The sequence below is a fragment of the Mesoplodon densirostris genome, chromosome 19, assembly GCF_025265405.1.
Source record: "Mesoplodon densirostris isolate mMesDen1 chromosome 19, mMesDen1 primary haplotype, whole genome shotgun sequence".
NCBI lineage: Eukaryota > Metazoa > Chordata > Mammalia > Artiodactyla > Ziphiidae > Mesoplodon > Mesoplodon densirostris.
The window spans coordinates 48,930,859-48,958,643 of record NC_082679.1 but is presented as its reverse complement, the minus strand read 5'-3'; the positions used below and the strand labels follow the sequence as shown (position 1 = coordinate 48,958,643).

Below are 27,785 nucleotides of genomic sequence, written 5' to 3'. Positions count from 1 at the left end.
TAGTGGTTTATTTTCACCCATCTTATAATAAAGATCAGAGAAGGTGCTTCAAACACTTCCTTTCTGGGCCTCCCTGGTGGCGCAAGTGGTTGAGAGTCCGCCTGCCGATGCAGGGGATACGGGTTCGTGCCCCGGTCTGGGAGGATCCCATATGCCGCGGAGCGGCTGGGCCCGTGAGCCATGGCCGCTGAGCCTGTGCGTCCGGAGCCTGCGCGTCCGGAGCCTGTGCTCCGCAACGGGGGAGGCCACAACAGTGAGAGGCCCGCATACCGCAAAAAAAAAAAAAAAAAAAAAAAACACTTCCTTTCTGAAATTTAACTATCCACATTTGTGTACATAGTCTCACATATAGTAAGATTTTGGATAGCATTCAGTTAAGACCTATTATTAGTTGGTCAAGATGAAGACAAATTTAGCTAATTTCTATAAAGGCTAAATAGTATAATTTTGTGATCTTTCACTTAGCCTCCTTCAAAGAAACAATTCTAGCTATGTATCTTTTTTGTTCCTCTTATGCCAAAGGGCGTTAGAAAGTTATGAAGTTGTTTCTATGGTGATCAAAAAATGGAGAAAAGAATGACTAAATAGAAAAAATGAAAGTTGAGACTATTAAAGTCATTTGCAATGTGTTTTTGGCAACAATGAAAAATGAAATTACAAGAAAGGGGCACTAACATGGTAAAAAGGCACTTTTCCATAAGCATTTAATCTAGATATAAAATATTAATTTAAAAAAATTTCCTGAAAGAGAAAATGGAGTAAAAATAGAATTTTATTAATAAGTGAGGCTAGAATGACACAAAAACAAATGAGGATTAAAGAAGTAAGTAGAGTGCTGGGACAATTCACAAATGATATTCTAGGTATTATTCTGATATTTACTATAGTATGAACATTATCTTCATGATTTAGCTCTAGTGACACAAATAAGCAGAGAAGAAAACCTTTTTTTAATACATGTTATGAGATTCTAAAGGTGATGAACTATATACAGTCTCTCTCTCTCTCTCTCTCTCTCTCTCTCTCTCTCTCATTAAGGCTCTCCATATAACCAAAGGCATGCAGATATAATGCGGCTGTCTTGGTTAGGGATGAAGCCTGTGGTCATGAAGCAGAGTAAAGCTAACAGATCTCATATAATTTTCAATTAATTAGAAAAAAGTCAACTGGAAAACAGATATTATAACAGAAATTCTCACCAGAAAGATGAAACATTCTCAAATTACTCCTAGTGAATATTTATAAACCATGCTGAATTTGAGATTTTGGTTATTAAAGCATTTAATTTCTGGTCTATAATTGCTGATGCATCTAAACAGACTTCACTTTTCCAAAATAAGCATCTATAATGGCTTAAATGGTCAAAAGGAATTATTATCTTTGTTCTGGAGGGACTCAAATATAACTTCTTTTCTCATTCCCTTTGACACAATTTTTCCTAGGCAGATAAACTGAGGTTCTGATGGGCAAGAAATGCACTATAATGAAATTCCCAACTACAGCATATACAGTATTACAAAAAAAGAAAGGAAGAAAGGTCCCTCATTAATACTGCTTCTATAATAAACAAAGCCCTTCAAAAACCTGTTCTAGGGAGACTGGCGAAAACAGATTTGCATTGGTTAGATAACAACATGATACTCTATTTGTAATTAGAGTAAGGTAACATAACATGATAAAGCTCAGAAGCAAAATATGACTTCTAATTATTTTCTCCCATATTGGTGTGAATATATAATGGAATGACAATAAGGAATAAAACACACACACACACACACACACACATGCACACACTCATGCAGACACACAGGTAAGCTCCAAGCATTAATGTGAGTTGTTAAAAGCAAGAACAATTGAATGTAACGATAAAAAGGAATAAAATGTGGTTTATAGTTTATTTAGGTCCTTCTGCCATAAGTAAATTTAATAAATTGTTGTTTCCAAGGCCTCTGTTGGCTCATGGAGTCTCTCCTATATGTAGATATAACTTGTAACAGTAATCTTGAAACTGCATTATTAGCACAAGTATCAACCACTGACCACTAAGCTAACTCTTCAATAAGAAGACGAGTACTTTTTGTAACCAAATAGTATGTTCTGAATGCTATACTTAACATTGACCTTTTAGGGGTAAGGAACATTTAACAATGTAAAAAAAAAATCCATCATTATTGAATAAGAATATGGTATCTTAGCACAGCCCTTGTACAAATAACCACAAAACTTATGAAAATAAAAATTGGGTTTTCTGCCTCCATCCAATCAAACCACTACAGTTCAGGTGTATGTTCTGTTCTAAACTTAGATATTATAAAACAGAAAATTGGTCCCTGGTGACTTGGCATTGGCAATCAGCATTTTACAATGATAAACTTCTTGCTAAATAACAGAAGTCAGCACCCAAGCCAGTCTTCTTGCCACCACTTTATCCATACAGCAGTGTTAACATTCTAACTGGAACTTGATGAACAAACAGACTTCCTGAGTCTCCTGTGTAATCTCTTGGGAAAAAATTCAGAAAACTCAGAAATAAACTTACAGCATTTTATTTCTACTTCTTATTTTTATACCAGTGGAAAGCTTACTGACATGAGTCAACCCTCTGCAGTTAAAGAGTTTTACATTTTAAAACTGAAGCACTGGATTGTGTGGTCCTTCTCATACCCTGAACTATACTGGGTAAACTTTCCTGATGGGGTGGGGAGAGAGAGATATATTGAGGAAAATGCTTTTGGTTTAGAGAATTTATAAAGTAGCTCTGGATATTACAAGATGGGGAAAATGTTATTAAAATTACAAACATGGGTTTTTTTTAGTGTCTTTATAAATAAAAGGCATAGAATACAGAAAGCCAATTAATAATAACAATAACAACAATAATAAAATATTAAATATATAGTGAGCAAAGACTGAATGGCTCATTCTTGTGAAACTCCACTTGACACAACTGCCTGGATGGGTTTCCTTACTCTTAACGTTTTGCTGAGTGAAAGATCCAGCGAACACACAGTGAGCTACCTTTAGCCCACTAATCACATCAAGGAACCACCTGATGGAATGGCCACAGATGAAAAGGTCATTTGTTTCAAAAGATACTTAAATACTCAATAAAGACATAACAAACCCCCCCTCACTTTTATCAGACGCCACGTTGTGGTAGAACATCAGACAAACTCACAAATTTACCACAAAAATGTGTGGCAAAAAAAGAATAGTTTATATATATGTATATATATAAATTTCTATATTTATGCCAATGTACTCACTCAGTACAAATAGCAAAATAGTATACCATTTCCTAAATACAAAATATAGCTTTCCAAAAAAATGAAACACACATTAGATATAAACCATCCAAAACTTGAACGATTGAAAACTGTATTCAAAATTAAATGACCCAGAGTAGGTCTCTTTCTGAAAAGTTCCCTTCATATCGGCAAGAAGCCTGTACTACTGAAAACATAATTCAATGCCTCTCAATCAGAGAGAGAAAGAAAGGGTTGGGGGTGGAAGGAAGAGTAAATGAGAACAAAGAGAAAAAACAAATTAAAGAAGAGCACAAAGAACCAAGGAAGACCATCACAAAAAGGGGGAAAAATCTGACTATATAAACAAAACCAACACCACAATTCCACAAAGTTCAGCTAAATGTATCGGATAGAAAAAATAAAAAACAGAATTGTAGCCTTCAACAAACAATTAACAGGCTAATTTTTGTACACTTAAAAAATAAATCAAACGGACAAGAATGCCAAAACATCTTATCTACATATAGAAGCCACACACAATTTGGCCTTAAACTGTATTAACAGCTTTCTACATGCCAAAAGGAGAGTAAGACATAAGCATGTGTCCAGACAACAGGTTGTAGAGAGAAGCAGGCATCCCATGGGTGGTGAGAACACCCAAATCTGTATAACTAGTGCTACAACTGCAAGTTCTGGAGTGTGTTATTTTGCTCTCTATAGATGTAACACAAATTAATTCTTCATATTAAGTCAATGATATGACCCTGTAAAGCCTAAGGCTTGTGGGAACCATCAGATAAGTGACCACTTCAAACTGTAAAGCACTGAGGTGACAAGTGAATTACACTCACTGCAGCTCAGGGAGAAGTGATGTTTCAAGAAATTTTAGTCTGTCTTTTTTTTTTTCAGATTAACATTTACACTGTTTCCTATTAGAGGGAAAAATTTGAAGACTTCAGAACAGCACCGTTCATGGAAAAAAAATGCATTGTTTCTTGTTTCTCAGGAGTCAGCTCCCCTCATTCCTGAAAGGATACCCCCCGGCCTGTGCTGCAGGAGTTGCTGGGTTACCCCAGATCAAAGTGGTCTTTTCATTTAAGTTACTACAGGATCACAAAGCTAGTAGTATATTACTAATTGTCTAAAATAAAGTGAAGAAGAGGGGAAGAATAGTATCGCTGAACATAAAAAGGGAATACCAGTTCAAGACTGGGATAAGAAGAAAACAGACTTGAATTACTCTGTCAGTTTTAACTACTGTAGGAGGATATCAGAACTTAATTTACCATATATTATCCCCTTCATTTTTAAATAGAGCAAGATGTTTATATTTTTCTATGCACAGTTATGGCTAAAACCCTTAACAGAAACACAGAGAATTAACAACTCTCTGAAAAATAAAATCAATAGCATTCCAGCTGTTCGCAGTTTGTGTGTTGTCTGTGATAGAGTCCTCTTATCTGTGTAGAGCTCTTAATACAGCTTACCTGTCAGAATGTTACCCCTTCAGTTTCTCTATAAAAACGGAATAAAGATTGTTTCACTTTGGCCAATAGCTGTGCTTTTTATATTGAAAAATCACAGCCTAAGTTATGATTTGAACTTTCCTTTTTCAAAAGCCACTACTTGACTAAATGCAGGAAAGAAAATCTGAATGAAGAACAAAAGTAAACATGAAACATGAATTATTTTCTAATAGCAATAATAACTGAGTGATCCAGCTTATCAATTTAAACTGTATTTTTAAAGAAATAATGCCTAGGAAAATAGCAACAATTAATTCTGTCAGCTGGAAACTCAAATAGATTCTCAGTCATCACTGTTATTAGGAATATAAAATAAAAAGATGTTAACAATGGTGGTTAATCACTGCAATAGGCAGCATAGGTGTGCCCTTTTGCAGTCAGAGTAAAATCCATCCATTTATTCAATCACAGTTTTTCATATTTTGTTTTCTTTTTAAAGTAACAGTTCAATAATCCTCATGGAATCACAAGATCTCAGGGTATCTTGAAATCAGGATTTTCTTCATGGAATTTCTAAAAAAAGAAGAGGTTTAATATAACTCAATAGGGAGGGAAAGCCTTTACAAAGTTCCCGTAGCCCTGAATGATCCCAAAGTATATTACAGTACTACAAATGATATTTTATCATATTTATACTGTCAGACGTTTCAGATTCAATATTTATTTCTTGAGGAATGGAGATATGAGACATAATTATATCTGATATATAGTACATTCATCAGATGTTCTGTCATTCCAAGGAAAAGAAGCTTAGAGCCAGAAGGAATGCCCAGTATTAACAATATGACCTAAGCTATCATTCAGAGTAATTTATTTAGGGTAAAAAAGTACCATCTTGTGAGAAAGCCATATTTTAAAAGATCAGAGTCCTAACAGTGTTATTACTTAACTCAAATCTGCTAAGAATAAAATTTATTGATGCTTTTCAACAAGAAAAAAGCCAAAATGCAATACTCACATATCCAGTTAAAAGGAGCCAGTTAAGTTGTTCCCTTGGTTTTGCAATGAAACAAGCAAATCAATCTTTTCAATGTCCTGATTGGTGTTTATAGAGGATGCCAGTGGAGAATTCTCTGGCATTTGCTGAGAAAGAAGTGTTGTCACAGGTGGCTGGCCCTCGTTTTGTGGTTGGCCTGGCTGACTTATGGCCATCAACTGATCTGGCAATGTAGCTGGTCCGGAAGTTAAAAGCTGACTACAGTCTGCAGAGATATTTAAAATAGAGAAGCTATCTGATTAGTTATTTTCTGTTAAGATTCATAAGAAGGTATTTATTAGTGGCTAAGGTAAATTCATTACTGTGTTTGCTCATTATAGAGTTAAAAGCGAGGCACCTGACAGCCTCCAAAAAGGTTTTCATTGAACAGTAGTAGAATTCACCCTAGGTTTCCTCTAAGCAGTATAAAAATACAACAATGCTTAGTTATCACCATAAGTCCTATATAATTTCCTTGCTATATAAACATTTAAAGAAACATGGTTTTCTACCTCCTTGGAAACTACTTACTTTAATTGGCTGAAAAATTTTCTGTCATTCTTACTTCATTTTCCTTTCAAGTTTGTATCTTAAAATGGCAAACACATACATTTATATATGTTACCACATTTAATCCTCCCAATATCCTTTTCAAGTATGTAATATTACCACCACTTTAGATATGGAAACTGAGGCTCATGCAGGTCAAGTATCCTGTCTAAGGTCTCAGTCTATAAGTTGTATAGCTGGGATTTGAACTCAATTCTGTCTAACTACAATCTGTGCTCTTAAAACCACTATGTTGTGCTTTCTTCTAGTAATAATAATGTGACCATTTCGACCAATAACATTTAAGAAATGAGAAATTAGAAAGAGTTTCTTACTATTCTGAATGCCAAATAAGAACATTCCTGAAGTCTGCTGAGAAGAGCCAGGAGAATTTTGTAGTTGGTTCATTGTGCCTCCTGTAGTGTTGTGAAATAAAGTAGCCTGTGGTTGAGGTGAAGATGTGGCTCCCTGGATTCCAGGCATGTTGTTCTGAGGGGAATAAAGGGGAGACTGTTGCATGTCTTGTTGGTTTATACTGTTCTGCAATGCAGACATGGATGCTGGAGAAAGGAAGAGTGTTACTTGCTGCTCTTGAGAACTGGGTGACCCTTGGACCAACTGAATCTGAGGAGAGCTATGGAACAAGGAGGTCTGTGATGATTCGGACTGGGCAGGACCTGGGTTCTGAAGTGAGGAAACTGTGGGCTGGTTCTGAAATTGCATGGGCTGCTGTTCTTGATTCATTGGGGCCATATTATTTTGTTGATGAAAAATTGACTGGTTCTGCTGCTCTTGATTAGCCATTGGATTTTGACTTGGGTTGAATATCATGTTTGGTGGTGGCTGCTTTTGAGATGCCATTGGAGCCATGGTATTCTGATTGCTGAATAAAATGCTCTGCTGTTGTTGCTGCTGCTGCTGCTGCTGCTGCTGTTGCTGCTGCTGCTGCTGCTCCTGGGATGCAGAGTTACTCTGGATGGCAACCATTGAGTGCTGTGACTGGAAGATTGTTCCTTGTTGGTTTTGAGGCATTGGATTAGGAGGAAGGGAGCCCAAGGAAACCTGAGGCTGAAATAGACCTTGCTGGGAGGGTTGTGCCTGTTCTTGGGAAAGCATAGGGGTCTGGATGTGTGATATTGGAGTCTGCTGTTGGAATGCAGCTTGCTGCTCAGTGTTTGATGTTGACTGAAGTGGAGAAATTGAATTCTGAGCTGCAAAAAATGAAATCTGTTCTTCTTGGGCTACTGTGTTAGTTTGAAGATTATTCATTGGACTCTGGGAAAGAAATATGTTGGCTGACTGCTGGTCTTGAGGAACAGAAGAGCCCTGTAGCACAGCCATGGTATTTTGAGAGTGAAACATTGGAGGCTGCATTTGTTCAGAGGAGGTTGTAGAAGTCTGACTGTGGACAATAGGACTTGGACTATGAAAAATAGAACCTTGAGTTTCCTGGGAAAGGTTCTGAGCATCAGCAATAGGATTCTGAGGATGAAAGAGTTGAGCCTGTGAATGAGAAGACTGCGGCAAAAAATTCCCTGATTGGAGTGACATCATCTCATTACCTTGCTGGAATAAACCATTACCTTGCTGCGGGGTACCATTATTTTGAACGCTTATCATACTTTTCGTAGATGAAAAAAGGCTAACTTGAGGTTGACTGTCCCCACTATGTTGCATTTGGACCATGGTCTGAAAGACACTGTTCTGAATCTGTTTTGCTTGTGCTCCAGTTTCTTCTCCATCTGCTGAACTTGATGTCTGAAACATGGTAGTGCCAGGAGTTGCAACCTGCTGTGTGGTGGTTGTAGCAGTTTCATTTCCAGAAACTGCAGGAGAAGAAAACAATTCACATTGCATTTGCATGTCCTCATTGGCTGATAACGCACTCATCATATGAGAAGTCTGCTGGTAAACCGGAGACTGCTGAAGGTTTCCATTTGCTGAAGCAGTTGAAGGAAATAGCTCTGACTGAATCTGGGCAGCTGCCTGGCAGATACTCTGTTGCATCTCTATCACCATTGCAGCTGATGATTCCATCACTTGCTGTTGCTGTTGTTGCTGTTGTTGATTAGATAATGTGTTTTCATTCTGTGGGTGAACACTTTCAGCTCTTCCAGCTATTAAATTATCTGGTCTGGTATGGACTGCTGGCTCTGTTGAGGAAAACATTCCAGGGCTTACGCTATTTTGAATTTGACTGACTTGTTGAAAAATGTCTGCACTAAGCTGTTCTTGAACATTCTCATTACCATCTGGAGCAGAAAATAAAACTGAAGATAACTGTTGTTGTGCCTCTAAAACTTGTTGGACCAAGTCAACATTTCCATTGCTGCCACTAGTAGTACTGCCTGTAAAACTTCCAGCCTGCAGCTGTTGAATTGTATTCTGTAGCTGCTGACTCACACTATTTGGTGATGGGAAAATATTTGATGAAATCTGCTGCTGTAAAGTCTGTGCTTGTTCTTGTAGTGGTGACTGCTGCTGTTGCTGTGATGCCTCAGTCAGGTGTGACAAATTAACCACTGTACCATCTGACTGTAATACCTCTCTAGGCTGAGTTTCTCTTGTCTGAAACTGTGTAGCCTGCTGCAGTAGTGCATCACTGTTGGGCAGCTGACTAGAAGCAGAAACTGCTGGAAAGGTACCAGGCTGTGAAATGTCCTGTGTTTGGATAGTTGTCAGGGTCTCTGGGTTGTATGCCTTGGGCTGAATCTGTTGCTGCTTTTCGTTTTCAGAAGGTAAGTGGGAAGATGATGATGATGATGAAAAAGACCCATTTCCGGCTATGTTAGAGATATTTTCTAATGTTTGTTGAGTGGATCCAACTGTCTTTGTAGTCTAAAAAATAAAAATCGCCAAATAACATGTACATATAAATATTAAATGAGCTCATATAATACTTCAAAAATTATTATTATAAAAACATATGCAGGGCCAATTTTCCCCTCTATATTATTATTTGGAAAACAGGTGTAAGACTGTGATTCTCAGTGATAACATTATGTCTTACTGTCATCGGCATTTTTAAATAAGTATTATAAGCAAAGATAGTCAAATAAGTAGAAGTAGAAGAATAATCAGCTGCTGGAGAGTAAGAACATAATAATTCTATGGTTGATGAATTAATAGCCAATTTAAAAATATCTCCATTTGTAGATCACTGGTAACATTGTTGGGAGGGGGGAACAAAGGTAAAATGGAAAAGGAGTTATAGGAAAAGACTGGGGGAGAAAAGGAAATAAAATGTCTCTAGTTTTGAAAATGCTAAAACCAGTACTTTCATTAATACCACACATCACAAAAGTCTAGCTAATGTATTAGTTCCTCCCTTGTCAAAAATGTATATTAGCATATAGCTGATTCACTTTGTGATACAGCAGAAACTAACACACCATTGTAAAGCAATTATACTCCAATAAAGATGTTAAAAAAATGTATACTGGAAGTTGCTTTGCAGGCTATTTTATTTGAATATAAAATCATTTACTCTGCAAAGCAAAATTCATTAAGTAAATCCAAAGAGAAACAGATATAAAAGAAATAGGAGAAGTAAAAAGCATAAATATGGGGAAAAGAAATCAAACTACTCAAAATATAGCAATTTTTATATTTGAGGTTAACATGTAGGGCACTAGTCAATACAGCTCACCTTAAAAATAGGAGAAGATCTTTTCTCTGCTGTTACTTCCATTGGAGTAACATCTTCACTCTTAATCACACTGCTTGATATGAGTGGAGTGATCAGAGCATTAGGAAGAATATTTACCTTATCTAAGTTACATCCAGCAGTTTTCATTGCTGCACAAACATCAAAAAAAGAAAGAAAAGTTTAAAATCACTGAAATCATCAACTATTTCATTATACTGTGCGTTGACATTAGTCATGATTTAAATGTCTATTTTTTGATGCTATGATGGTAGCATGAGATACAAAACTGGTGTGTCAAACTGTGCCCTCTTTTTTTTTTTTCTTGGTCGTGCTGCGCGGCATGTGGGATCTTAGTTCCCTGACCAGGGATTGAACTCACGCCCCTTGGCAGTGAGAGCACGGAGTCCTAACCACTGGACTACCAGGGAATTCTTTGCCTTCCCTCTTTTAAAGTAGCAGTGCCCTGAGGACTCCTGGTAAGAGCCTGAGACTATGAGTTAAATATCAACAAGTGAGCGTTTCAGTTATCAAGTGATACTCCCCAGCAGCCTTCCAAGGTGCCCTGAATTAATACACTGCTTAACATGACCATAATATATTATAGGATACAGCTTGGAAATCTCCAGGAGGTTCAAGCTACTCAATTACAACTGTTATGTTCTCCTCTTAGTATCTGACTGCCTGGCAGTATAAAGCCAAACTTTTTAAAGGCCATAGGATTGTCTGAACATTTCTTTCCTCAACAAAACTCAAGCTTCTCATTAAAAGATGTCACCAATTAACCAAACAGATTTCACTTTTCTAAATTAATGACTTAGAAAACTTGAATTTGCCAAGTTGACACATGGACACATTTCTCTTTTAGAGAGTACTTAAATTTCTGAAAAGAAAAAATTTTAAGTCCTATTTTAGGTATACCAATTAAATTTCCAAATCAAAACCAGCAAGTATTTTTCTACTTCCATTTTCAGAAGTAGTTATAGATTAACAACCAAGGAAAGGTAATACATAGCAGATAGGTAAGTTCTACCACTTCATTATAACTATTTTTCCCTCTTGATTCTCTTTCTTCTATTTAAGTCTGCCATTGGCACTTAGTGGAGCATACTGATAATCACTAATGGCAGTCTTCTAAACTGAACACATAGCCAAATTCTGATCTAAAAGTTTACCACTACTTTGAGACCCTGTGTAAAGAAATATAGATTCCCCAGAAGGCTCAGCTGTTAAACTTCTTTTTTTATTGAATTATAATTAACATACAATATTATATTAGCCTTAGGTGTACAACATAGTGATTTGATATTTTTATACATAGGTTTCTTAATTTGATATTGAGAAGAAATCCTGGCTACAAAGAGGGTTTTAAAATGGAATATGGTATATGAGCAGGATAGTTATCTTTGTAAATATTTTGATTTAAAAATATTTGAAACCTTCTAGTCTCTATTCAGCTTGTCTCACAGCCAGCTGGCTAGAAACAATTCCTATGGAAATTGATTATACTGGGGAAGGGAAAAGTGCCCATTTAACTTTCAATATTCTATGCTTTATTACTCTAAGAAATGAATTATTTACTCATGAGTTCTCTGGACCTATTTTCACCTAGATACTACCAATACCAATATGATTCAACTCACAATCCAATCCTGTCTGAGACAAAGCTTCAGATCATACACAGGGCAGGCATTTAGAAGTAATTCAGGCCCACCCCACAAGACAATCTGAAAGACCATTAGTGTTGTCTTATGTTGATCCTGTAATATCAGCTGCTATTCTTGCTTCTGAATTCTATTAGAATGTGAGTTCCATGAAGGCAGAGATTTTGTTGTTGTTGACTGATGCATAGTAGGTAATCAATAAATATTTGTTGAATGAAGAAATGAATGAATGAATTTTACTTTTCCTTTATCGTAGTCAATTTAGTTTGTTGTGGACTATTTGGTTAATCTTATAGTGTTACATATTTTCATTGACGATATTTCTGGCCTAAAAATTTTCAGTATCTAAAAACAAGTTTATATTACATTTCAATTAGACACTGCATATAAATATCCATTGACAAACAAATGCATCACCTACACAGTTACTGCTTAACAGATCTATATGCATATTTGCCCCAAATTTATTTAGGGAATAATTCTCTCCCTCTCCCTTCCCCTCCCTCTCTCTCTGTCCCTCTCTCTGTCCCTCTCTCTGTCTCTCTGTCTCTCTGTCTCTCTCTCTCTGTCTCTCTGTCTCTCTCTCTGTCTCTGTCTCTCTCTCTCTCTCTCTCTCTCTCTCTCTCTCTCTCTCTCTCTCGTGCGCGCGCACGCAACCTCACTGCACGGCTTGTGGGATCTTAGTTCCCTGACCAGAGATCAAACCCTGGCCCACAGCAATGGAAGCCCAAGTCCTAACCACTGGACAGCCAGGGAATTCCCAGAGAATAATTCTTATTCGTGTGATTTTTCTTCTTCTGGAAAGTGAGAATAGGTGGAATAAGTTGAGCAGGAGTCTTTTACTTCTCCTAAGGAGACTATTCACAAATAGGTATGTCTACTAGCGTAGACAAACAAGGAAAGGACTTTTTGTCTAATGCTCACTCAAAGATACAAGTCTTTCTATGGCCATATGCACAAAGTCTTTGTATGGCCAATGATAATTTAGTTTTCTGAGCCCTATTCTGGTCTGCTTGTTGTGTTAGCTTTGCATGAGCTCCAGCTGTAATCCTGCTGGTGCTGCCTGCACGAGTGGAAGGTGCTTCCCTGGGCTGCCTGGTGTCATCAGGTGGGGGTAAGGGGTGCTGGACCTGCAGGAGGGAAAACCTTTCTCCTGGTATGTTCTCTGGTCTCCTGGCACTAATGGGGTTCCCATTATATCACTGTTGGTGCTGCTGGGGAAGGGAAGCAACTACATGGGCTGTCTTTTGCCACTGGGTACAAGGTTAAGAACTGTGGGGTCTGGGCTGCATAGCTCTCTGCCACTGGGTAGAGGTTTGGGAGACCCTGATCTAGTTTACCTTCTGCCCCTGGATTGCCTTCTGCCATTGGATGGAGGGTTGGGAGACACTTGGTCTGGATCTTACTATGGCCCTGGTGGAGGGCCAGGTGCTGCCAAGTCTAGTTCTCTCTCCACTCTTGGGGGAAGGATAGAGATACACAGGGCCTACTGGTACCACCAGTGCAGGTAGAGGGGGCCTGTGTGCTGCTGCCTGCTGTGGGGTGGAGGATGGGTTGGCCCCCTGGGTTCTGCCCTTGCCACTCCTGCAGACATACTGACCTGCTGCTGCTGGCACATACGAGTCCTGTGTTTTGGGCCTCCTGGTTCCACTGTTGGCAGATCAGGTCCATTACTAGTTGGCGGATGTGGGGAATGGGGTGGTCTAACCCTTCCAAATTCTGCTGTTGCTATTGCAGGTTTGGGTAGGGGATGGGTTGGCCCCCAAACACTGCTAATGGGTCAGCTGCTGTCACTTGGTACTAGTCATTCCACTAAGTCTCTACTGGGCTTTCCCTTTCCTGATCTTTTGGCCAAAGAGAACAGGCTTTTCATGCTTATTTATAGATTTATTATTTTGTCTATGCCTGTTGCCAGTTCTGAGTTGCAAATGCTGCCCAACTCAGATAAATGGGAGATAAAAAGAAAACCAGTTAACTCACTTGGTGTTGTTCTGTAAGTTCTAAGGTCTTTAGCCAGTCCTATTCCTTCTTTCTATATTTCAAAGTCATTTTATACTGCTGAATACTTCCAAGGTATTAAGTAGATTTAGAAAGAAGGAACAGGGAAAAGTGAGTCTATTCTATCTCCCCCCCAACCCCCTCAGGAAAGAACAGCTTTATTTGGACTGAGAATTGGAGATGAGAGGAGGACCTGAGAGAGCATACTGAGCTAAGGAGTAGAGATTAGTTTCCAAAATGGCAGTCAGAGCTCATCAGCCAAATGGGCTCCACTTCCCAGCAGCCTTGCAGTAAGTGCAATCAATAAAAGGCCTGCTGGAAAATGTTTATTTGCCACTAAATCACCCAAGCATGCCACAATTACAAGAAAGGTACAGGTTGTTTGTTTTTTGTTTTCCATAATTAAATTTCCACAGCATCTCCCCAATCAAAAGTATTACAAAAAGAAGTAAAAAATCACATTTTACAGATCTTAGACTTGTCTTCAGCATTTTGCTCAAATTTCACCATCTTCAAAAAGCAAAACTCTTGTAAAACTCATCAGCTAAAAGTTCTATCCAAGCAGTGAGAATACGGCCTTTGCTAGCCCATGGCAATTCTTTTCCCATTTTCCCTAGCCAGTTAGGGTTGAAAAGCAGAGTGAGGCTCAGATTGCAGGGGTGGGGAGGGGAGAGAGTCAAGGGCTAATCTCCCCCAGTACAAGATGGCATCTGAAGCTTGACGGGAGAGCACAACTGGAGGGACTTGAGGGAAGGGTCCAGGCCCTGTATTCAGTCAGAGTCACTGCTAGAAGAGGAGGAGGAGGAGGAGGAGGAGGAGAAATGCTTGTGGTGTTTGTGCTTATTTTTGTGAGCTTTCTTCATTTCCTTCTGCATCTTCTTGTCGATCATCATTCCTGGTCCTACCATGCCAGGAGCCAAAGGATTCACAGGATGCATGCCAAGGGAAGGTGGTGGGTATGCAGGGGGGTAAGGACCTGAGGGTTAGCATCCTGGATATGTGGTTGTGGCACAGGATGACAGGTCCACTAGGGGGAAAAGCTGGATTCCCCTGGGGTGATCCTGGGGGAGTGGGAAAGGGGCCTGGTGGAAAGGTAGGGTTGGCAGGTGGTGGATGGGCAGGATTGCAACCTCCAGGGTACCCGATGTTAGGGGGTATGGATTTGGCCCTGGCTGCCCAGCATTGGGATTCCACATGTTCAGGTGTTTCCTCCAATCCAGGAATGGAGAAAGAAGGAAACTGAGGAATCCAGATGTCCCATCACCTTTACACCACCGCCTGGACTAAGTCTACACTATCTTTTCTCAGAACCCACAACTGTATCTTAGGGGACTTGCAAATAATACTAAATGGCTTTTAGTATCTTTTCTTCCTACATTTTCACTATGTATTTAATGAGCCCTTACAAAGTTCCAGGCACTGTTCTAGGTTATGAGGATCCAGTGATGAATAAGATGGATAAAGCCCTACTACCTGGAGGTTACATTTTAGTGAAGGAGGAAAAACATACAAACAAGTAAAGTCTGTACTACCTAGAAGTAGGGGGAGAAGTTTTAAGCCAATTCAGAAAATCCAGAAAGTAAATTATTATTTTTTATTTTGGCCATGCCGCATGGTCTGCGAGATCTTAGTTCCCTGACCAGCGAATCAAACCTGGCCCCTCGGCAGTGAAAGCGTGGAGTCCTAACCACTGGACCACCAGGGAATTCCCCAGAAAGTAAATTAGACAGACATATTTAACCATCCCAATATCAATTTGAATTTATGAAGAATACTGTTTTGGAAACTTAGAGCAATCTTTGCTAAGTTTGTTGTCATCAAGCAGCACTTAGGTCATATACAAATACATTTGGTTAAAATACAAATTAAGATTTATAAGGGATGGAAATAATAGAGTAAAAAGAATATAGAGTTTTGGGGGAAATCTAAGTTGCAACCTCTGTCAGTTATTAGCTGTGTGACCTTGAGCAAATCACTTAACTTCTCTAAATTTTGGTTTATTTACCTGTAAAATGAGATTGAACTATATTATCTCTATGATTCCTACAAGCTCCTAAAACTTTTCACATAATTGCAACCAGTTAGAGAAAAACATATGCTGGCAACTATTTTTTCACATTCATCCAATTAACCACTCTTTACAAAGCTAAAACTGAGAGACTGCACATCAATACTCTATCCCTGGGTCCTAAAACTGCATCACAGAGTTTTTGAATGATCTATCTAGAATTTTCACTTACATCTTCCTGTACGTATATAGGTATAGAAAACTTTCTGGAAGCTGTTAACAATAGTTTACACTGTACACTTTATCTTATTTAATTTGTATTACTTTTGTGTTAATATATACACAGTTGGGTAAAACTGAAAAATGAATCATGATGCTTTACCACTAGCCTTAATATCTCACTGAGCAGTTGTGCAGTTATCCCCCTTACTCTCCACCTCCCCCTGCAAACCCTCTCCAAGGAATGAGAAACTTGTTGCAGAGTGAAAGCTTTCAATGTCTGGCCATAATGTCATATTTATGTATCAAGTTCTAAATCTTACTGTAATTGATGGCTATTTTAAAGAATGTTATGTGGAGGGTTATGCCATAACACAAATTTAAAAGTCATTTATGATAAAAAAAAAAAGTCATTTATGTTGCTCAGTCTTCATCATTAAAGCATACCTAATTAAATCTCTCAAAGGGCACCTGGGCATTATACCAAAGCTCTGATTTCAAGGAATCACAAAAATAAGCTATTTGTCAAGGGAAATTCCTAGTTGAAAGCTATCGTTGGTTTAACTGATCAGGAATCTCCAATCAGTGATACTGTATTTAAAAATGACAAATGAAAAATTTTAACTGATAAGATAGTTTAGTATTCAATTTAATTTTATATCTTCATAAAATTATTTTACATGATTTCAGTTGATAAAATTGTCAAAATAAGAAGGTCTGAATTGTGAAAAATAATAATATGTGTATGTGTGTTTCTTACCTGTTTTTTAGGCTTGTAAGATTTTGATCAAATGACTAAATCATTTTATTACCGAAAATTAAACATAGCATTTAAAACCTTTTAACCTTCACTATGAGAAATTTCATACTGGATTACATTAGTGTCCCACCAGCCTGATACTCTATGAAAGAAGCATGAAGGAATTTTTGGAGAAAAGCAGGAACACATCAAAGTTGGCAAAGGACAGACCACAAATGTCCCTGACTTTCTTTTTTTTTTTTTTTTTTTTTTTTTTCTTTTTGCGGTATGTGGGCCTCTCACTGTTGTGGCCTCTCCCGTTGCGGAGCACAGGCTCCGGATGCGCAGGCCCAGCGGCCATGGCTCACGGGCCCAGCCGCTCCGCGGCATATGGGATCCTCCCAGACCGGGGCACGAACCCGTATCCCCTGCATCGGCAGGCGGACTCTTAACCACTTGCGCCACCAGGGAGGCCCCCTGACTTTCTTTAATGATTGATTAATTATGGTATTATTCATCTAATAAACATCGTTTGAATTATTATTGCTTAGATGTTACCTTATACACTAAAGCTAGACCTATCTTTTTAAATTCCTCTATGGAATCTTGATTTCCTCATCTGTGAAATGACAATCATAAATTTCCTATCTCATAGATTTTAGCAGATTAAATGAGATAATGCTGGTAAAGAGTGTGGAATGCTGCCTAGCATTTAATATATGTTTGAGAAACATTAGCCATGGTTATCCCTAGCAGAGACTTGTAAATTTTCCTGTAGTTAAATCAGATAATCATGCACTTACTTGTGCATAATTCCTAATTAATCTATTTTGGAACTGTTGATAGAAATTATAATGGCAAGCTATACTAAACTGAATATATATATGAATGCTGTATTTTATTATGACAATAGGGAAAAAATCCAATGTATTTGATAAAATGTATTAAGCATATTATGCCCCTTAAAAATATAAGTATACAAAATTTTAAAATTTAACTTAACTCATATGAATTTCATGGCAGAAAAATATAAGTAAAAGCTAGAACTACAGGAATAAATCAATGGCCATTATGCAATTGACATCTTCATATGTAATGGCACAAAAGCATCATAATTGAGAAACACATTATAACATCCTGAAGATATCTTCATTTTCTGTTTGGAAATAATGGTGTCAGAAGAAAGAATGGTACCTAAAGAACCTAAAGCAACTTTTTCAAATGCCAATAGTTTCTATTTTGCTCTCTTTAGTCTCAATGTCAAGTACTACTCTTGTTGGCAGCAAGAAGCTTTATAAAGCTGTTTTATATACATTATTGTATTCTATATATACTTTTAAGATTTTTAATATTAGGGAATAAAAAACAAAAAACAAAAACTCCTCTACTCCAACACATGTCAAAAAAAAAAAAAGTTGTTTATATGGTAAATGAAGGGAAACATCAAGTTGGGAAGCACGTCTCTGCATTCAGTAAAGTCAAACAAATATTTATTTTACAATATGGAAGATAACCTGCAAAGTGTTCCGAGTACACAAGAGAAAATAAAATAGTAAGGTTTGCTAGAGAAAATATATAGCATCACTAATTTACAATTTTTGAGCAGAATTAACTTGGTACCTTTCATGGCCTCTTCGAAAGAGCAAGGTCTTGCCGGACTAGATATTTCCTTCTTCACGTTTACATTCAAAGCAGCAGCTGCTGCTATTAAGACAAACAAAAAGGATTAATGTATTTATTTAAACTTATCCTAACAAAACGTGTATCTTAAAATTCTTTAACTGGAATATCTTCTCACAAAGCACTATTAAATCATTTGTTTAGCAGAAATTCTAGGTTCAGATGAGTTTTTATAATCACCAGTCTACGCTCTAAAATGCACCTGTCTCCCAGTGGGCAGAAGCATATGCTTACTTATTAAAACAAAATAAAAACAACCGCAACTTCAAAAGATCTTTCTTGTAACAGTACACATATTTATATGAGATGAGTAGAAGACTGATATGAGATTTTTTTTAACTTACCAAATATACTGTAACACTAGCATGAAAAAAAAATTCACCATTTACCTACATAAATGATTTATTTAAAATAATACTGATTCACAGTCAATTGAGTTAAATATTTTAAAAAACTGTGATGAATATACAAAACCTATAACATTATGATTTTTCTTTTTAGCAAGCCTTAGAAAATATAATCTTTGCTATTATTAAAGGAGAATTACTACACTACTATAGCCATACATATCAAGTACATCTACTATGAAAACTTTAAATTTAATGAGCGTGAGAGTAGAGATCAGTTCTGAATGGTAAAGTTAAATAACTTCCAAATAAACAGGTTTTTACTTAAAATGACTGTATAATAATCTAATTTAAATAGATGTTAATTTCTATTTTTTCTATTTTCATTTTATTTAATTTATTTATTTTATTTATTCCCTAATTTATTCAAAATGGGAATTAAGTGAACTTATTTTCAATTTATTCTTCACATGACAAAGCAAAATGATGGTTATAGAGAATATAAAGAGATAGTTAACTGTGAATAAAGAGACAAAATGTACACATCTCGTAAGAATGAAGTTAAAAAATTTATCTAAGGGCTTTCCTGGTGGCACAGTGGTTAAGAGTCGGCCTGCCGATGCAGGGGACACTGGTTCGTGCCCTGGTCCGGGAAGATCCCACATGCCGCAGAGCAGCTAGGCCCGTGAGCCATGGCCGCTGAGCCTTTGTGTCTGGAGCCTGTGCTCCGCAACGGGAGAGGCCACAACAGTGAGAGGCCCGCGTACCGCAAAAAAAAAAAAAATTTATCTAAGCATGCTGCGCTGCACATGAGGTCCAACAAATGATAATTTGAATGAACTATCAATTGAATGAAATTATCAATTGAATAGAATTGATGAGAAAAAAAATCCATAGACAATTTTAAAGCATAACATTAATTCTAACAATTACAGATTTAAAAATAGAAACTAATCTTTGAAAAATTTTTAAATTTCTACTTTTAAAACAAGTTTTAGTCATTTGTCTTTAGAGCAACAAAAAATTATGAATAAATATTTTATCCTCCATTTATTATAGCAATTACTACTGCAGAGTCACTGCAAAAAATAACTATGGAGATTTCTGTGTCTTAATAGACGGAAGTAAAACAAATTAATGGCTAAGCAATGCTTCAGTGACTAACTGGCAATGTAACAAAGGTTTTACGACTCTGCAAAGTAAGTGCCTAAGAGCATGTACATGCAATGTATTTTTGGCAGTATAGACTCAGAAGGCTTTAGAGGGGCTTGTGTCTGGCAGAGCATGAGAAGCCAGCCAGTTTATATACACTTGAGCCCCTGCCCCAATCCTACTTTTAGACCGTGTCCCAAGTATACAAGATCCCCAAATTTTCTGCACAACTACTCTATAGACCATGTGTGAAATCTTAGGCCTATAGGGTGAACAGAGCTTACGAGCACTGGCCAGTGCATCAGGGCCCTCAAGGTAGAGGTTGGAGCCAGGAGAGGGAAAAGAAGGGTGCCAGCCTGGGGATTCCTCTTTCTTCATGTTGTCATATCCCAGTTTGGACCTCCAAGCAGTTTGAAAATCCTCAATTCGAATCTGGCCTTCCAGGTTATTATGAAGGTATTTTGGTCAAATTAGGAGGATAGAATATACTTTATTTAATTATTTGTTATTTTTATCTATAACTTTTAAATATTTAGACGAAATGGTGTAGCAGTTGCCATTTCTACTCTTGACTCACAAAAATTATGCTGGGCCTTGTTCTAGCTGTTACAATTACTATACACCACTGACTATTCAAATGTTTAACCACAGTCCCTGGATGAATCACAAAAGCAATTAGTTTATCATAATGAGACAGTGCAAATTTTCTATAACCAAGTTTTCCTGAAATCATATTCTCTCACATGAACACCTAAAAAGATGCTCACATTTTATAAAATATAAAAAAGTGAAATTGTGGGAAGATTCTTTAATTAGCTATATCATAAAGGCAGAAACTGAAGCATTGGATCTCACTATAAAATTTGCATATTATATATTTATTCAATTAAGAGTTTCTGAGGGCGACTGCTATCTATGATATATACAGTACAAGGGGGAAATACTTAAAAGAATAAACGTATGTTAGTGATTGCCTAAATGTGGCTAAATATAGCCAATTAGTGTAGGCTTTAAAACAGAACACTTAAAAGCTGTTTTATTTGGCAATTTATTAAAGGGAAATTTTTAATAATCAGCATTCATCACTAAGAAATGAAGATTCATAGTGCTGATGCTAAGCACTTCAAAGTCCTGAAGTTCTTTATTATTGATCATAAAACCAAACAAAAACAACAAAACCTCAGTATTTTCAGGATGGCGAAAACTTTAAGGCTATTCACAGACAGACAGACACACACACACACACACACACACACACACACACACACACACACACTTCCTTCTTCCCTTCCCACACAAATATATTAATTACTGTATGCCATTTTTCTCCCCCTATGAGCAAACTCCTCCTCACATAAATACTAAATGTTAATATTTAGTAACTAGCAGTTACTAAAATGCTTTAACTACCATTAGTTTTAAATCAAATTTTCTTGGATTTTTCAGGCCTTCTTAGAAAGAAAACAGTCAACTATTTCATCTTTAAGTATAAACCAATATCTTCTTCCCTAGTTTTGCTGAAGCCAGTATATTATTTCCAAACTTTGTCTTTTTCTGTCTGAAATTTCTACTTGTGATCTTTTATTCTGAGATAAATTCTAAAAGGATTTCATTAATGCTATACTATGGCACACTTTTGTAGCAAACTGGTGGGAAATAATCAATGTTGTGAAACTCAGACTATGATTAAAAAGAACAAAAATGGAACAGATCACATTAAGTGATAGAAAGTAATTATCAAGACTAGTTACAACTCTGTCCTAGAGACTGTTTCCATCACTTCTGTTGCCAGGGCTTTCTTTCCTTGCTACCATTTTTCACTTTGTACCTCACTGAATCCTGAACTGTTTGGGAATAACATATCAGTAAACGTAAAGATATGGAAGAACTTCTAACTCTAAAGCATGCCTGAGATAGGAATGGAGTAAACCATGGTAAGCATGGCATAAACCAAGCCTAAGTCAACAAAACACGTGAAGAGTTTCCATTTCCAAAATGTTCTCTCTTCTTCTCCAGGAAAAACCTTCTCTTCTTCAGGCAGCTAAACTAATGTAGGCAAAAAACTCTTAGGATACTTCTTACCCAGAGATTTAAATTTATAAGCAACTGCTCTGGTTTCTAAAGCACCTGTTTTACCTCAATGCTTAAAATTATATATAAAATATTTATTCACCAGAAGTCTTTGATATTTTTTTTTTTTTTTTTTTTTTTTTTTTTTTTTTTTTTGCGGTACGCGGTCCTCTCACTGTTGTGGCCTCTCCCGTTGCGGAGCACAGGCTCCGGACGCGCAGGCTCAGCGGCCATGGCTCACGGGCCCAGCCGCTCCGCGGCATGTGGGATCTTCCCAGACCAGGGCACGAACCCGCGTCCCTTGCATCGGCAGGTGGACTCTAAACCACTGCGCCACCAGGGAAGCCTGTCTTTGATATTTTTGATAACACAAATTTGAAAATGTTACAGGCATATGATTCTATTTGCGATATTATCACTTATCATTCCAAGCTATCTCTCACCTCTCCCAAAATGCATCCTATAAGCCAGACTAAAAACTATTAGCAGTTTCTCAAAGTCGTCACTTTCACCTTTCTGCACATAAGAGGTACTCAATGAATGGTAATTCTTACCAAAGAGTAACTTGTATGACAACTCTGGAGAGCCTGACTTCAGAGCATTTCTACCTTTTCTTTTATTATTAGAGCATAAGGCAGAAACAGTTCCCTTAATATAAGAGTAAAAGCAGTGTTTGGTGGCCATCTTCTTAGGAAATAATGCCATCTTCAAAAAATACTGATATCGGGCCTCCCTGGTGGCGCAGTGGTTGAGAGTCCGCCTGCCGATGCAGGGGATACGGGTTCGTGCCCCGGTCTGGGAGGATCCCATATGCCGCGGAGCGGCTGGGCCCGTGAGCCATGGCCGCTGGGCCTGCGCGTCCGGAGCCTGTGCTCCGCAACGGGAGAGGCCACAACAGTGAGAGGCCCGCATACCGAAAAAAAAAAAAAAAAAAAAAAAAAAAAAAAAAAAAAAAAAAAAAAAATACTGATATCAATTCATCTTAGCACACAACTTTCTCTTTTAGGTTGGCTGGTCTTCTTCATATTCTTCCAAAGAACTAGAAGTTAATTATTCCTTTTGATTCAGAACTTTTTATTTTGACATACCTGGGTCTGGAGTGTAAGTGAATGGCTGAACATCATGAGATCTTCCAGCATTGGTCACTACGTATATTCCCACTGATACTGGCAAAGTTATATGTTGGTCATGATATGGGGGAACCTTCACAATAAGATGATTCTAATTGAAAGAAAATTACAAGAGTCAGAAAAGCAGTAATGTTTAAATTAAAATTTTCAAATAAAATATTATAATTAAGTACATTTCCTGTTAGTTGTGAAGTTTAAAAAGTCTGACTAGGGGAAAAAACGTAGTATTTAAAAGCTCAGGTTCATGGGCATCAGGACATTAATCTTAAAACTGCTTTTAAGGTAAAATACCAATGTTTTACAATGGCTTACAAGGTCCCTGCCCTGTCAACTTTATCTCATTCCCCTTCTCCTCCAGCTTGTTACACTCCAGTCACACTGACCTTCTTACACTAACACAGTAAATTCATTCTTTTAACACACTAAATTCATTTTTACCTCAGAGCCTTTACAACTTTCTGTTCTCTCTCACTGGAAAACTCTTCCTTAACCTCTTCAAATGGCTAGTTCCTTACCTATTTTCAGGTCTCATTCAAATGTCATCTCCTCAGAGAAGCCCTCTCTGACCATCCTATTTAAAGTAGCACCCCTCTCCAATCTGACCACATAATCTTGTTTATTTCTAAAATAGCACTTATCACCACCTGAAATTACTGTGACTATCTGCTTGTTTTTTGTCCCTCTCCAACCACAAGAATGTAAACTCCATGAGAACCTAGGATGTTCTGTTCTTCATTCTATCTCCATGGTTAAGCACCTCACACAAAATATACTCAAATATATTTGTTGAAAAAAAGAATGAATATATATTCAGGAAAAAAATATGTCCACCAAGCATAATAATGTCAGTTACCATATGTTTTGTAAACCTTAACAGTGAGATGTATCAATACTTTGCAATGCAGTTCACTACTTCCTAACCACTTTAATTCTCATTTAAAGTCAATAGGGTTCAGTTTACCCAAACCTCAGTAGATCAAAGTCATTTTTTTTATGTGAAAATAGTGGTAGAAGCATCCTTTTAAGAGAAAGGAAGAGTTCCATAAATGCTTCAGCAGCACTTATTCTTCTTAGAAGACACAATGGATCACATGTGACTTGCTCTCTTCTTCCCTAGTATGTTATAGTACTGGGAAGGAATATCAAGGGGTAGTGATTATTCTTTTTATACTGAGTATGTGATATGCAGGAGGCCAATGGTGATAGCTGACAATGAAGTGAATGTGATGACATTTTTTACTTAGTTAGACTATAGTAGTTGGTTGACTCAGTTGAATAGAACATGTGACAAATGAGGCCAAGATTTTGATTTCTGAGCACTTAATTTGTTTCTAAGCCATCTTAAAACACTCTCTGAAATAGTCACATTATACATTCAAAAATAGCTTCGGGCTTCCCTGGTGGCGCAGTGGTTGAGAGTCCGCCTGCTGATGTAGAGGACACGGGTTCGTGCCCCGGTCCGGGAAGATCCCACCTGCCATGGAGTGGCTAGGCGTGTGAGCCATGGCTGCTGAGCCTGCGCATCCGGAGCCTGTGCTCCACAATGGGAGAGGCCACAACACTGAGAGGCCCGCGTACCGCAAAAAAAAAAAAAAAAAAAAAAGCTTCTTGGGGCTTCCCTGGTGGCGCAGGGGTTGAAAGTCTGCCTGCTAATGCAGGGGACACGGGTTCGAGCCCTGGTCTGGGAAGATACCACATGCCGTGGAGCATCTAGGCCCGTGAGCCACAACTACTGAGCCTGTGTGTCTGGAGCCTGTGCTCCACAACAAGAGGCCACGATAGTGAGAGGCCCGCGCACCGCGATGAAGAGTGGCCCCCTCTCGCCGCAACTAGAGAAAGCCCTCGCACAGAAACGAAGACCTAACACAGCCAAAAATAAATTTAAAAAAATATATATATATATAAATAGCTTATTTATGGCATTAATAGAATGCTTCCTGAGTCCAGTTAGCCATCTCAAAAAAAATCACACTTCTAATTCAGGTGGAAAAACATATATAAATGTGTGTACATCCACAGGTATTAGGGGGCAAAAATCTGAATGCACATACTCAATTGCACATGAGGCCATCAAAAAATGTACCTGCAGTGATCCAACTTCTAAGAAACAGAATCTTAAAATCTTGCCCACCTTCCTTTGTTTAAACACTGCAACTACATCACAAAGCAGTCCTAACTACAGTTAACGAGATGGTTGAATGGATGGACTTGTGAAGTATCTTCCGGTCTTAAAATTACATATTTGGCAAACTCAATAACTGAAATTATTCTTCTGAATAAAAACTTGTTTCTTGGTAATTAGTAACAGAATTAGTATCTAAAAGTCAGATGCATATTTTATTTAAACAAAACTTTTACTCCACTTGCTTTGGAGAGTGTATTTAAGCAAATCTAATTTGAAACCTTTTATTTATTTATTTTTAAAATTTATTTTATTTTATTTATTCTATTTTTTGGCTGCGTTGGGTCTTCGTTGCTGTGTGTGGCCTTTTCTCTGGTTCCGCAGAGTGGGGGCCACTCTTTGTTGCAGTGTGCGGGCTTCTCATTGTGGTGGCTTCTCTTGTTGTGGAGCATGGGCTCTAGATGCATGGGCTTCAGTAGTTGTGGCACACGGGCTCAGTAGTTGTGGCTTGCAGGCTCTAGAGCGCAGGCTCAGCAGTTGTGGTGCACAGGCTTAGTTGCTCTGTGGCATGTGGGGTCTTCCTGGACCAGGGCTTAAACCCGTGTCTCCTGCATTGGCAGGCAGATTCTTAACCACTGCACCACCAGGGAAGCCCCCGAAACCTTTTAAAAGCCAAATGAACCTATTTTCATACTAATTTTTCTTATTTCCTCAATCTGAATCCAGAAATTCTACAAGTGATTTCAATTAAAAACTAAGTAAATTGTAGGTAGTGATAGTAAGCTTTTTTAAAATACTACTCTCAAAAATTAAGAGCAATGAACTACCACTGAGCTAGGAGTACAATACAGACAAAACATACAAAGGATTGGGAGACCTGTGGAGCAGGCAGAATGTTCTCTGAGGTAAAAAGAGAAGAATATCTGAAATTTAATTTCTTTATCTTTTAAAAATATTTATTTATTTATTTTTGCTGTGCTGTGTTTTAGTTGCAGCATGCGGGATCTTTTAGTTGCAGCATTCAAACTCTTGCAGCATGGATGTAGGATCTATAATACTTCCCTGACCAGGGATTGAACCAGGTCCCCTGCATTGGGAGTGCAGAGTCTTAGCCACTGGACCACCAGGAAGTCCCTGAATTTTAATTTCTTAGAAAAATCTGCTTGGGTTCAAAGTAATGACTTTCTTTTTTCCAGAAGATAATCTTTTTCAGAGCTTACAAGCTCTGAAGTGGGAATGGTCTGATCAACAAGTTATACAAGAAATCATAAAATGCCAGAGTTAGAAGGAACCTCAAATAATCTAGTAAAAGAATTTATCTTACAGATTAGAAAACTGGGGCAAAAGAGAGACTTGTCTTACACAGGTAACACAGATTGTTAGTGACAAAGCAGGTACTAGAATTTCAATTAAGACTAGTCTAGCAGAGATTATCTGATGGTAAATGTGACAAAGGAATGGCTGCTGAGACCTACTATCTCTTCCTGACAGCAGGTAGTAGCATAGGCTAGAGGAAAACTTTCTGCATAGCATTTGTCTAGGTATACAGGAAGCTCCACCTTACATGATACTATGTAGTGAAGAATTCATTTAACTCAAAGTGAGGTCTAGTCTTTTCCCTTGGCTACTGGGAGGTGATCCCTAGGCCCCTAGAATGTCCTGTCTGACAGAAGTATCTTTGTTTGTTTAGGGGCTTTGGCCACTGAAAAGTCTAACAATGTAGTTTATGAAGAGAGCTTTGAAACATGTCATATCATTTCCAACCTCTGGGGGAACTGGAGACTAAAGGTTAGCTGCACGGGCAGTATGTGATCCAACCCAAATAAAAACTCTGAATACCAACAGCTTGGATGAGCTTCCTAACAGGCAGTACTCTGTATGTACTGCCTATGTTGTCACACATCAATGTGCTGAGAGGGTAAGGCATCCCTGAGGACAGGAAGCTTCACCTTCAGGACCCTCCCAGACCTTACTTTATGTGTCTCTCCCTTTGGCTGGCTCTGATTTGTGTTCTTTTGCTTCTCTGTTCTTTATGAACTGTACTTATACATACCAGTCTTCTGCATATGCCTTATATCTGATTTACTCATAAGTTTGTCTTTCTCTTTTGTTAGTTTCAACTTCTATGAGGTTGGTCTTATCTGCTCTACATACTAATTCTTAAGTCAGTTTTTTATCCTTGTTTTCAAACTTTTTTTCCTTGTTATTTGGAAAACAATATACAGCAAGGTCCTACAAATACAGACTCTTTAAGTGTAACAAGTAGTGCTTCTGAATGCAAAAAGGTAACTAACAAGTTTATAAAACACCTGGCACATAGCAGGTACTCGATAAATGTTTCCCTTTGATTTAACTAAATAGTACGTTAAGATAATCCAAATCCTCAGAGCAAATAAATATTAGGAAAGAAATCTTTCATTCATTAACAATGGTAATTTGCTAATGCTCTTAACTTTTTCAAATAGAGAACTGTCATTTCTAGCATCAGTGGAATAAATCTATTTCAGTTAAAGAAACCCAAGAAAGAAACTTTAAATGATTTACATCAACCCCATATAAAGAAGAAATTTGTTAATTCAGGAAACTTTTGGAGCAAAACTCAATTTCTCAGAGAGTAAACAATCGGACTATAAAAAGTTTAAATTATACCTGATGAAATAATTCCATGTCGATTTCAGCTTCTGACTTCCAAGAGTTTTCATCTGATTGAA

General features: G+C 37.7%; 1 protein-coding gene and 1 pseudogene across 13 annotated transcripts in view; both read right to left on the bottom strand.

Annotated features, from left to right (window-relative positions):
- Positions 1-265: 265 nt before the first annotated feature.
- Positions 266-27,785, bottom strand: part of NFAT5 (nuclear factor of activated T cells 5) — a 132,701-nt gene continuing 105,181 nt past the window's right edge. For 10 of the 13 annotated variants that reach the window (XM_060083031.1, XM_060083034.1, XM_060083038.1 and 7 more), the window contains 7 exons: positions 27,724-27,776; positions 22,911-23,043; positions 18,194-18,277; positions 9,949-10,097; positions 6,635-9,137; positions 5,733-5,976; positions 266-5,287 (listed from right to left, as the gene is read on the bottom strand). In XM_060083031.1, the coding sequence (XP_059939014.1) occupies positions 5,741-5,976; positions 6,635-9,137; positions 9,949-10,097; positions 18,194-18,277; positions 22,911-23,043; positions 27,724-27,776 (3,158 nt within the window). In that variant the 3' untranslated portion in view covers positions 266-5,287; positions 5,733-5,740. The remainder of the gene's footprint in view (positions 5,288-5,732; positions 5,977-6,634; positions 9,138-9,948; positions 10,098-18,193; positions 18,278-22,910; positions 23,044-27,723; positions 27,777-27,785) is intronic. The other 3 variants (XM_060083032.1, XM_060083035.1, XM_060083042.1) reach the window with 1 other exon arrangement.
- Positions 14,308-14,803, bottom strand: LOC132480900 (proline-rich protein 13-like; annotated as a pseudogene).